We start from the raw sequence: 12874 nt of genomic DNA on the forward strand, positions 1-12874 counted from the left end.
GTCGATGTTTCTGGTCAGCTTTCTCCATCTACTTCTGTCCCACACCTCATCACCAGTTAATCCCTTTGATCGAAGGTCATCATTGATACAGTCCACCCACCTTGGCTTTGGTCTCCCTCTCCTTTTCGTTCCCTGTACCTCCATTTCCATCACTCTCCTCCCAATATACTGTTCATCTCTTTTCATGACATGACCATACCACCTCAATCTACTTTCTTGAATCTTATCTGATAGTTTTCTACCTCTGTCCCACACCTCATCACTGGTTAATCCCTTTGATCAAAGGTCATCCTTCATACAGTCCATCCACCTTCGCTTTGGTCTCCCTCTCCTTGTCATTCCCTGTACCTCCATTTCCATCACTCTCCTCCCAATATACTGTTCATCTCTTTTCATGACATGACCATACCACCTCAGTCTACTTTCTTGGATCTTATCTGATAGTTCTCTAACTCATGTGCTAGGAGGAAAAGTCATGTTCCACTATCAAATACAAACTCTACAAGTAGACACCATACATTTCACTCTAAGAAACCTTGCCATATTAAGCTGTACAAATTCCTAGATGACTTACGTCGGCTTAGCTTGTATTCGACAATGTAACGAGTAATGGGGGAGTTTCCGTCGTAGGGTGGGGTCCATGACAGTTCTACAGATCGGCCGCTCTTGTCCAAAACCTTCAGGCTGTTGGGTTGCTCAGGATGTTCTGGAATGAGAAATATCATATTCAGTATTTTAACATACATAAAAATCATTTAACAAAAAATTTAATTTTAGTATAACTGTGAAGTATATTTAGAACAGCTTTTATAGGTATTTTAAATCATTTACAAAATCTACTCATTGTTCAATTTACTGTCAGTCATAATTCAAATACTATATGCAGTTAAAAAAAAAACAGATGAAATGTTTTAATTGAATACTAACATTGTAAAGAAACTTAAGAAAATGAACTATTATTGCCACAACATGAAAACTCTTCTTCCCGTTTCTCACAGAAAACAACAAACTCTCAGTTATCTTTAAACTAACCTTGTTAGAAAAATTAACTATTAGCACTACTACATGAAAACTCTTCATCCCATTTTACAAAGAAAATAACAAACTCCCACTTATCTTTGAACTAACCTTGAATAATGAGGTTTATGTTGGTATCAGCACTTCCAAAGGCATTGGTAGCAACGCAGGTGTAGACAGCAGAGTCGGATCTATCAGTGGTCTTGATGCTAAGGCTGCTATGTACTCCACCACCTCTCATTTCTTCGCGGATTGTGTACCTAGGATGGTGAATTTTCCAAGTGGTAATTTGATAAAATATAAATAAAATCTAAAGATGAAACTGATGCAAGAGTAATGGGAAAATTATTGTTGAAAATAATCTCTATATTATCGAACCAAACAGAAATAAGTGGTCTTATTTAGAATGCTGGTTTTTCCAGATTCTTGTACGTAATCATAGAAGATAATATTAATAATCATTTACCTTACTATCTACTGAGAATACTAAATTTTCTTGTAATAACACTGAAATAAAATGCATGCCATTAATACCGATAGAAAACACCTTAACTAATGCAGTTTTCAATAAGAAAACGAGTAGTTGATTGGTCTAGAAAAGATATTTATTTGAACCTCTCCTGATATTCATATTGCTTCTGTCTTGAAGCCTGGCTTATATTGACATTTACCCGGAAAAATAAATTCCCGTTTTCTCTCCTTTTGATAGGGTTAGGCCTCTAGTCTTGTATTATGACAATCATCTTAGTTTGGATACGCCATAAATGCTATGGCTTCTGGTCTTTTCATCCATCGATACTATACCTGGGTTCAGCTGCTTGGTCAACGCTAAGTTTGTTCTTGCTCCACAAGATTCCAATGGGTGTTTCTCCCTCAGCTTCGCATTCAAGAACAGCATCCTCTCCACGCTTTGCAGTTTGATTGCGATACTGGATCTTGAACTGAGGAGGAGCTGTAATAGAATAAAAGATATAAAACTAAATGTAACAAGTACACAAAAATGAACTTCACTTTCCTTAAAACAAAAGGCCAAAGATATACTACTGATCGGCAAATGTACAATTTGTAATCTTTGAAGGAGTTAAAATGACGGTGATATATGAAATATTCATGTCATAAACTCTCAATTATACAAACGTTGAGGCAGTTGGCACCTGTGGTTTGCAATGTTTACTGGTCGTTGATGATTGGGTGATAAAGAAATTACCATAATCTATATCCTCATTTGGCGGTATGTAAAAAGGTGAGGGTACCACGTTGGATATGTTTTTTCCTTTTGTGTCTTTGATATTGCCTTCTTGTGCATCATGAAAATTCAAGAAACCAAAGTTTACTTTGGTAGCAAAAAATTCTTACCAAGAGATATCCCAATGAAGAACCTTTTTCTCCTGTTTTAGAAGTCAATAATCACAAAGGCACACCATAAAGTAAGGGAAAGTCTTCAAGAAACGTAACTATGGAGGACTCACCCTGAACTCGTACATAGATGACAGTGGAGAGACCAGCACCAATTCCGTTGTTAGCTTCACAGAGATAGTATCCTTCGTGAGATTTCTGAATGTTGCTGATCTGAAGAGTACCTTCTTCGGTTACCTTTACATTAGGGTTATCGACGCCAAGATCACGGTAATCACCGGGAGTGCGACCTTGAAGAGACATTAACGTAGAGCTTAATTAAACAAGAACATTATAAAACAATATTATAATTATATTTTTCTTTGAAAAGAGAGACTAACCAGACCAGTAATCATATTACCTTATTTAATCAAGACGTGAAAAAAGCAAGATGAAAAAGATTGGGGTCAAAGTTGACACATTTGCTTCTCAAAGGAAAGAAGTTTATAATTGTGCTAGAGCTTTAGTACCTTGAAAAAATTACTACAGATTTATGAAGGCTTTGAGATGGTTAGTATCAACTCTAGATATCATGTATTGCCTTGAAGCTAAGAGACCGCAATTTAGGTACCTACATTCTGCACACAAAATTCCTATAGTTGGTAAAGATTGAGAGTGGCCAAAAGACTGGATAACAGCAAGTTTAACTGTGGAATTTATTACCCACATTCTATATAAAATATGAAGTTTGTATCTCTTTTAGTTTAAAAGTTATGACCAAGGTTAAAGTTGTGTAAATAATTTACAGATATTGGGACTGGACAAAAAATTTTCAGGGTTTCCATGATAATAAAAATGAACAATAACAACTGCACGCTGGCACACAAACAGATGGGACAAATGGAAAATCTTTAATGCCCATCTATGCACAACAGCTTACCTTTGTATTAAGTTTGACAACAATAGTTTCAACCACGAAGGCAAAATTATGATAAGGTAAGTACGATATAAATACTGATGGACAAAAAGACACTCAAATGGAAGGAAAGACTATTATCTGGTAGGTGAATAATAAAACTAATTAATACAGTTCTGGGCAAAAATAAAACTATCTACTGTACATAACTTTTGAGACTGTTCACATTATGTTTACTATAGGACACTGTAAGCACCATTCCCCTATGTGGACTACTACTTGAAGAAGAAATTCCTTTTTGGCCCAGTGTCGATTGGAAACAAATGAAGATTCTGTTCGGGACAACTACCTTCTTGACACTTTTTAACATACTTCTAGAAACATACAGTACTGTATAAAAGTTACTGAACTTTAATAAAACTTTCACCACCATAGGTTAATGAAAGTTAATCCTGGATATTCTAGGCCATAATATCTTGTTCTGTGGGGATCTCATACGAGTGAAGAAAGAAAAAATGCAGACTTCTAGACTATCTCCATGGTGTATAATGGAATCTAATCCTCTAAACCTAATATATTGAAAGAAATAGTCAGGATGGAGCTGAAAGTTGTTCTACACAAGCCTACAAGACAACACCGGACGCTAATAGGCTTCCACAAACAAGAAGAAGGAAGGAATGCTTGGAGAAAACCAGACACCCTGAGGATCTGGTACAACAAGCACATGGAAAATACACTTTCTTGATTGATTCGGGGAAGAATCGACAGGAATACCCTTTCCAAAAGTCTTTTGATTTAATTATCTTACATGAGATAAACTTAAACACTAACAGAAAACTACTGAGGACTTGTTTCGAAAACAATCTGGAATTGAAGCATGAAATATGAAGACAAGGTTAAAATTCAATCGCTAGTAAATGGGCACTCTAATTTGCAAATATTTTCAGTAAATACATGACTAGGTATAACTGACATAAAAATGAGAAAAGAAAAATCTTCTATAAATATAATTTGGCATTATATTCAAATAATAAGATTAGTCTTCTGAAACTGAATATAGATGTTTATTATTCAAGACTGTATAATATTTGATAAATCTATTGGGTCTTTTCATAAGTTTAATTCAAACTCTTTTTAAGATTACTCATCAACAAATTACGCAACAAGAATAAGAAATAAAAAAATCCTTACCTGCGGCCTTTTTCCATCCGAGAGTGGGCCTTGGGAAGCCATCGGCTTTACATTCCAAACGAGCGTCGCTCCCGAGGGCGAAGGCTTTATCTGCAGGTTCTACAATCCAACGTGGTGGGACTGCAGACATGACAGAAGTATATTAGCATATAATTCACACACGTAAGACCCTCTTTCAGCTTGGTCTAAGCATATCTTCTCGCCCTTTACTAGATATCGGGAATGCTATTCCAACGCCAGAAGTTTGGATCTTGATCTTTGTCATGCAACTTACATCGAAACACAGACTTTTTCAAATAATGTATGAACGCCCTCCTTTTAACTGAAGTCATGAACATTTCAAATTGATAGCAATAGGAATGAGCTATTCATAAATATATATCATATTCAATATAGTCACAATAATTTCAATATTTCAAACACAACAAATCTAAAACATAAAGTCATCTACAGTAATCTAATGTCAAGCACTTATGCATGCAGTGTAAAACTGAGATCAAATGAACCAAAAGAAATAGTTCTATCCAATTTGCTTATATTCCCATAAACTGTCAAATCATAGAGGAAAAGGAAGGCTAGGGTCGGACGTATAAGGATGACACCTCTGTGCTAGTCATAATCTAAACAAGGCTTGAAGCTACCCGTTACTGGTTTGTTAGTAGCAATACCTAATGGTCTCTAACTATTCCCTGCATCCACAGTTTGAGGTGTGAGGGTGGTGTTATGGGGTGAATGAACTGTAAAGTGATGCCAGATCTATGGGAACATCAAAAGAATAGAACAACATAATGTAAGGTTTGTCTTGGTTCCGGTCCAACCTTGAGTAATAATCATGACTAAAACTTGCAGAACGTAATGACTTGCGAGGTTTTAGTTTGCTACTTCACAAACACGCTTTAGAAATAGATAAATCTTGATTGTATACATACTTGGTCTATATCTTTTACAAATAATTTCTGAAGTAAATAACATCTATCAAAAACAAAGCATTTCTTGATCTCTAACAGTGGAAGCTAACTCGTTAAACATCAAGAGAGGCCGAAGAACCAAGACAGAAAATCAAGTGTAACAGTATATTGAACAACTGCGAATTTGTGCAAGTCTATATACTACTCTACTTCATGCAGTGAAAGTGAAAACTAAATAATAAAAGAAACAGAAGAAAAGTAAAGTTCATATCATATAGCTAAAGAAATAAAATAAAATAAAAATTGGGAGGGAAAGGTATATATTTATTGGGAATCAGGAGTAGGTCAGGATGTGTGTTATACTATGAGATTCTCCCTGTTCCTTCATTTTTCTCAATATGAAGAAATTAAAAAAAAGTCCAATTTTAGGTGGAGCCAATTTGTTTTTTTTGCGCGGCTAAAAAGACACCCTCAAATGTTTTTACACTCATAAAACTGCTATAATGTTTCACAATGTTAGTCTTTGCACATACAGTTTTCAGCGCTGAAAAGCAACAGAATGTTAATCGTAACAGTAAAACTAAGTAAAGAGCGATGGGTTCCTTTCCATAAGTAGCAACCAATCAGCTGCCAACATTAAAAGATTTTAAACCTTTGAGGCTGGGATGCTATACACATGCAGCCTCTTCAAATCCCAAAAAAATACCGACCTCTGATCGATTGCGTACAGTATAAAACTTCTAGACAAATGGTGTACTATGTGAGCTTCCAACTCTATCAATAAGCAACAGGCCAAATACAAAGGTTAGTATTAAAAAAAAAAATGGGATCAGCAGCGCAACACTTATGACGGCACAAAAGTGCTCTGCGCAGAAGAGGAAATATAAGCCATCACCAAAACCAACTCTCATGTACCAGACACTGTTTGAGATGATAAGCACTAGAAAAACTTCATTATCACCGTCACCACACAGGGGGGTAATTAAGGTTGCAGACATTAACGAGTAGAAGGGCTGTCCCAATACAATAGTTTTCATGAAAAAAAATCTTAAACAATAACTACTATACAGCATCTAAATGTACTTACTTAGAAAAATAAAAAAATCTTAAAAAGTACATTTATAACCTTATAGTATTATCTTAGGACAATCACTCTTAAGTACAGTAGTCCGTACTACATTGCTGCGTAATAAGGACTAACAACTTAAAATATACAGTACTGTCAATTTTTACTCTCCTTAATTATAGCTCTTAAAATTAAGTACTTTAAATTATTACTTCAATACAAAACTTGTTTTAAGATTATAACTATGTTAATTTATGTTTTAATTAAAGAGACGCTTCGTTGTGTTCACGTATCCTTGGGACAGCTCCTTTACTTGATTAATAAAGAGGGCAGCCGAAACCAGAGACAGATGTTTTGTTAGTTAGGTATCATAAAAGCTTAAAGCTTAAGGATACTGAGCTGCATGGAGTCTTTTTGCATAACTTTGAAATTTAATTCTACACTATTCTATGGATTAAGATTAACCTTTAAAATGGCTGTATCCACTAGTTCAAATTCATAACGGAGGAATTCCTCCCACTTTCTTACCAAATAAAAGCATTACCGTAATGTTATTGACAAAAAGAAAATAAAAAACCTGCCCATAAAACTAATCAAATATTTAAATACGTTACGAGAACAAAGCCAATCACAGTAAATACGGTACTGCACTTTTCCGCTATCTCCTATCTTTCTCGGCTTCCAAGTAGCTCAGACCTTGTGAAAAGCATACAGTCTTTCGTACCCTGGACTAAAAGTTCAGCTACAAAGGAGGCTTTTCCAGCATTATTCTGAGCAAGGCATTCATAATCGCCACTATGTAGCCACGAGATGCTAGCAATGGTGAGTATAGAGGTTCTCTCGCCAATGGTCAGTGAGTCAGTGCCCAGTGGGAGTTGACTGCCACCATTATACAGCCAGGAAATGTTCATAGGAGCGTCCCCGGTAGCTACCACGCAGACAACTTGAGTGAAAGCACCTTCCAGTCCCGCAGTCTCAGGGAATTCAAAAGGCTGTATATCTGGTGGAACTGGAAAGGTATGGGGCGAAGATGAAATTCTTGCTCGTAAATAACCAAAAGCCTTTTATTGAATGAGTGATGATTTGTGATGGATGAGAACATCGATGGCATTATACAGTGACCTGAGAATGCAAATCATGTGAGAAAATAAAATGAAGAAGAAGCACAAGCACGGATGAACTGATGACAAGATGCTGGGTATTAATGTGATTAATGCTGGGCGAAGAACAGCATTTAAGAAGAGGTAGAAGCTATCATGAAATTGAGTTTTAAAAAATGAAGAGGCCAATCACTGTACCATAAAGAGCATTTTGTTAGTGCTGTCTACATGAAATGTTAAGCTACATATTTACATTTCCAAGAGGGGAAAAAAGGCCCAACACTCCCTAGCAAAACTTTCGTTATTCAAAAATAGCTTTTGCACTATATTCCAAATGTCTACCTGACTTCACCTTGACTGAAAATCAATAAAAACAAGTTAATGATTTTAAGTTTTATGGGAATACTTAACTGGGGAGCGATTTCATGTTTTTGTTTTGACGTTTTCTGCATTTACGAGCTATCGTAAAACTACACTTCGCAACCTTAGTATTACTGTATAAGAAATTGATAAATCTTGATTTGCCCATACAGGAGACAAAGTTCTAAGGATAAGCTTTATAAATTAGGTGTTTAATAACTGCTTGTACTTATTTACAAAAGGGTTAAGATCGAACACAAATACTAATTCCATGTCCAGACGAAAAAGAAAATTCTGTGTATGAGTTTTTGTTTTGCTAGAGCCAATATTCTTATCCATACACAAAGCAAATAATACAAATTGTAATATACAGGCTTTTATTAGCTAGGTGAATCACAGTCCTGCACTTGGAAATTAATAGTATTTATTATATTAAGGCCTGAAACACATTTATTTCAAAGACAATGTCTTTACTACATAAAAAACTATAGTCAAGATTTCAAAAATACTGTACTATAGTAAAAAAACTGCTAAGACAAGGCAACTATTGCTCTTTGTATTTACTTTAAAAATTCATGAAAAAAAAATAATAGGAGGAATGAATACTGTATACAAAACACAATCATATTTTGGAAGTTGATCTTAAAAACTATCAGGGTTTGAAGTCAGGCAGATTTTGAATTGAGATTAATCATTTTACTTTTAGAGACCCCTTTGATTTCATCTGAACAGTAGTCTTCTTGATCGCCTTTGTAACGACCCACTCAGCAAGTATGGTGGGTCGAAATAAGCATTTAATACAAACTACTTCCTACCCTTTAGAATGATGATGAAAAAAAAAATTAAGGCAAAACTTTAACCTTCCTATAATGAACTGCATAAAACCAAGTTTATCAAATCATATACATGAAGGAGATTTTGTTAGACACTTTATCTTTCACACTGAAATATACAATAATATACCAGGCACACTTTCATTCTCCCCCATCTTCCACATAAATTAAAAACTGATCAACAATGAAAGCAGGCAGCTAAATAAAACTGAAATCTAAAGCAATAAAGCATCCTTTGCTTGATCATAGAATTGAAAGCTTTTTTACTGGAGTAGGTGATGCATATTCATATAAAGTACACATATATAACGTACATATATATGAAAGTAAGGACTATATACCTGTACAAGATAGCTTTTTCTGAAAGCAGAGTAAAATTTCTTCAAAAAATTAAAAAAAGAAAAACATGTCAATGTCTACCATCAACAGGTTAACTGAGAGAGAGAGAGACAGACAAGACAGAGAGAGAGAGAGAGGGAGAGAGTGAGAGCTACTGGTCCGTTCTACATGGACCTTTAAAGCAACTCTCTAAAAGCACTGAATCTCCAAACAAACGCAATGCTATAAAATCATCAAGTGTATATGAAAACACATCTGAGAATGTATAAATCTCATTTGCTGAGGAACAAGGAGATACTGTCAGAGGATTTGTGTGTTCCGGGGTGGTTTTTTTTTTTTTCCAGCACCAAAGATTGTGAAACCCTTTTATCAATGCCACTCAAAGTATAAAAAAATCAAAGAAACATTAAAAAAGCAGCACCAGATACCATTTATGGTCAAAGTGGCAGACACCTTCTCTTCTCCCACATTGTTGGAGGCTATACAAGTATAAGTTCCCTGGTGTTTTCCTTGTACGGAATCCAGGGTCAAGATACTCGATTTGCCAATCTGATCAATTTGTATCCCATGACCGGACTGTAGAATAACACCATTGAAGACCCAGGTCATATTAACGGGACGATCACCCTTTTGCAGGACACAGTTGGCTTGGGCGAAATCGCCCTCATAAAAATCAGACTCACCAAAATCAATTGGAATCAAGTGTGGTCCTTCTGCAAAAGGAACATATTGTGTTTTCATCTTCAGTTACTGTAGTACATAGAGGAACAAGGAGACAGTTCATGAGGGAAATAAAAGTTTAAAATAGCATCGAGCATAACCAGAGCCCTAGGGCAGCTTCATGTGGAAGTGCTGTCCATATTAAAGAGGCCTAAAACAGACATCTCGTTTCCATGTTAGAAGTTTAAAAAAAAAATGCAATTAATGAACCTCTCTCATATGAACAGAATACACTAAGCATTAAAAAGTGGTTAAGGATTACGAAAATATGTAATAAACATGAATTTCACATCTTGAAATGGATAAGGGGGTTTAATTATCCCTTTTTTAATACTTGAAACATTTGAAAAAAACTTAAAACATACAGTAATTCATTCATGTTTATTACAGATTTCCTGTTCAGCTATGAATGCAAGGTGTTAATCTTTCATAACTGAGGGTAAAGAGCATGAAGGTACTGTATGAGCAAGCTCCCATTAAACAAAAACCTTTCATATACCATTGACGGTAATAGACGTGGTGTACTCAGCCTTTCCGGCTTTATTAATGACACTACAAGTGTAATTTCCTTGGTGATGAGCTCGAACTGGGTCAAGAGTAAGGATGCTGCTTCTACTACCCACACTAGAAATCTCTGTATCAACTGTACTAACAAGTTCTTTCCCATTATACAGCCACACAAACTGAACTGGGCGGTCCCCTTTACGAAGCATACAATTAGCTTGAGCCATGTCTCCTTCAAAGAAGGTATCGGCTTCAAAATCTACGGGTAAAATTTGGGGCGGTTCTGTAAAGAAAATAATAAAGTTCCTTTGGATGAATTTTTTTAAATGAACAGGCTTCTGAAAAGCAATTGAGAGGAACAGGGAGATAATTTGCCTAGCTATCATAAATCAAAAGAGAAGCCGTTTTAAAGAATCTATCACGTCAGTACCCTATGTCCACCAGCTTCGTAAACTTCCTTTGTACCATTTACAATCAAGTATGCTTCTCTCTGGCTTATTCCAGCCGAGTTTTTGGCAGTACAAGTGTACATCCCTTGATGATGAGCTCGAAGAGGATCTAATCTCAAAACACTACTGCTTCCCAAATTGACAATCTCTACATCAGCAGAGCTGATGAGTTCTTTGCCATTCAATAACCAGTTGATGCTTAGTGGACGGTCACCCTTTCGCAGTACGCAAATCACTTGTGCCAAGTCCCCCTCATTATACGCTTCAGATCCAAAGTCTATAGGTAATAACTGAGGAGGATCTGCAAGATAAATTTCTTTACTGTTTTTTCAAAAGCCAGAATTAAAACAATTACAATGGCATTGTGCAGTATGCGAATCGAAATAAATGCTCATTGTATGCATACACAGAACACATCAATTTTAGAACGTGGATGATCAGATACTGTATATAAACATACTTACAACTATTAGATGAGTCCATTTCAATTGATTGTGAGAAAACTACAAGTTGTATTTGGCACCTAATTAAAAACTAACTGCAACTAGACTGTGAAAATATGAAATATATGAAGTGACACACTTTTAAAATAACAGAATACATAATCAATGGTTTAGTCATGTCATTTATTTCAGTAGCACTTACTGTTTATTTTTTTTTTTTGTGAAATTTATTTTACCATCCCTCAAACCTTTATTGAAGATTCATTAACACAGTATATTTTTTATATAAAATTTTACCAGCCTATAGTCATACTCTGGTTCTCATTTTTATACTTGAAATGATTAAGGATCGTAGTAGATATGAAGTGAGAATTACAGATAACTAGTTATATAACTAGTTGTATAGATTGTCAATTGCCTAAATGTGCTTAGTACCACAGTTTCCAAAAGTCGCAATACAACGTCCATAGTTCATAAAGGAATATCTATCAATTCTAGCCCATCATCCTGGAAATTGCAAAATGTAAAAGGAACATTTTACATCACATTCTCCATTATAATAACCTCTTTTCCATGAGCATTCATCCCACAGTAGTCCCCAAGCATGCAGGATACTCTACAAGTATGCAAAACATTACTTCGGCCAAGCTAATCAAAAGGAACAGGGAGAAGACAATCATAAGAAGTAAGAGGGAAACCTGTGAGGATTAATACTATGTTTTAGTGCCCCAAATTATAAAACCATTAGCTTGAATAGTTATTAACACTATACCATTAACTATAAGAGTTGCTGAAACTTTAACGACACCCGCGTCATTTGTTGCGCTACAACTATAGTTGCCTTGATGATGGGCACGAATGGGGTCTAGAGTTAGGACACTTGTTCTGCTTCCGAGACTGTTAATTTGAGTGCTGTCTGAATTAACTAATTCAACATCATTTAAGAGCCACCTAATCATTACAGGCTCATCTCCCTTTCGAAGCCTACAGCTGGCCTGGGCTAAGTCTCCTTCATAGAACGCTTCTAACCCAAAATCTATCGGCAAGAGCTCAGGTGGTTCTGCAATAAAAAAAAAAGAAGATGCCTTTGCTTTACAACTAGAGCATTTGCAACACAAGGAACAGGGAGAGGATTCGTAAAGTTAGTACAGCATTAAGCTAGTATCAGAGATATGCCATAGAAATATTAATAATTGATCCCCACATCATCCTTGTATTTTTTGTTTTATACCATTAACTTTAAGTTGTGCTTCAACTTCAGATGTTCCAGCATTATTTGTAGCACTACAACTGTAAAGTCCTTGATGGTGAGCTAGCACAGGATCAAGTGCCAGGATGCTAATTATGCTTCCAAGCCTATGAATCTGAACTTCACGTGATTCATGGAGCTCTGTTCCTTGAAACTTCCATTTAATATTCACGGGGCGATTACCTTTAAGTAGTACGCAAGCGGCCGTGGCCGAATCTCCCTCAAAAAATGTGGGTTCCCCAAAGTTTATAGGTAATAGTTGAGGGGGCTCTGTAATAAAGTTTTTAAATTTTTGTTAGTTAATAGCTTACTTAAAGGAGCAGAGAGAAGCACCAAGTACCAAAAAGGGAAAAAAGCTGTGCCAAACATGTGCCTGTTTACCACCAACAAATTAGTTGTGCAAACATAATCCCACTGCATCCTACTGAATATTTCTCCAAAATC

At 35.7% G+C, this 12874-nt stretch overlaps 1 protein-coding gene across 19 annotated transcripts in view; it reads right to left on the bottom strand.

Annotated features, from left to right (window-relative positions):
• The window catches only part of Dscam1 (Down syndrome cell adhesion molecule 1), a 236095-nt gene that overhangs the window by 77183 nt on the left and 146038 nt on the right, over positions 1 to 12874 (bottom strand). For 11 of the 19 annotated variants that reach the window (XM_068367994.1, XM_068367979.1, XM_068367985.1 and 8 more), the window contains exons 10-14: positions 4460 to 4579; positions 2487 to 2663; positions 1822 to 1969; positions 1129 to 1277; positions 575 to 706 (exon numbers count right to left, since the gene is read on the bottom strand). In XM_068367994.1, the coding sequence (XP_068224095.1) occupies positions 575 to 706; positions 1129 to 1277; positions 1822 to 1969; positions 2487 to 2663; positions 4460 to 4579 (726 nt within the window). Of the gene's footprint in view, positions 1 to 574; positions 707 to 1128; positions 1278 to 1821; positions 1970 to 2486; positions 2664 to 4459; positions 4580 to 7157; positions 7443 to 9493; positions 9779 to 10284; positions 10573 to 10754; positions 11040 to 11953; positions 12242 to 12412; positions 12701 to 12874 lie in introns of all 19 variants that reach the window. The other 8 variants (XM_068367995.1, XM_068367983.1, XM_068367996.1 and 5 more) reach the window with 6 other exon arrangements.

Source organism: Palaemon carinicauda, unplaced genomic scaffold (assembly GCF_036898095.1).
Source record: "Palaemon carinicauda isolate YSFRI2023 unplaced genomic scaffold, ASM3689809v2 scaffold134, whole genome shotgun sequence".
Classification (NCBI taxonomy): Eukaryota; Metazoa; Arthropoda; class Malacostraca; order Decapoda; family Palaemonidae; genus Palaemon; species Palaemon carinicauda.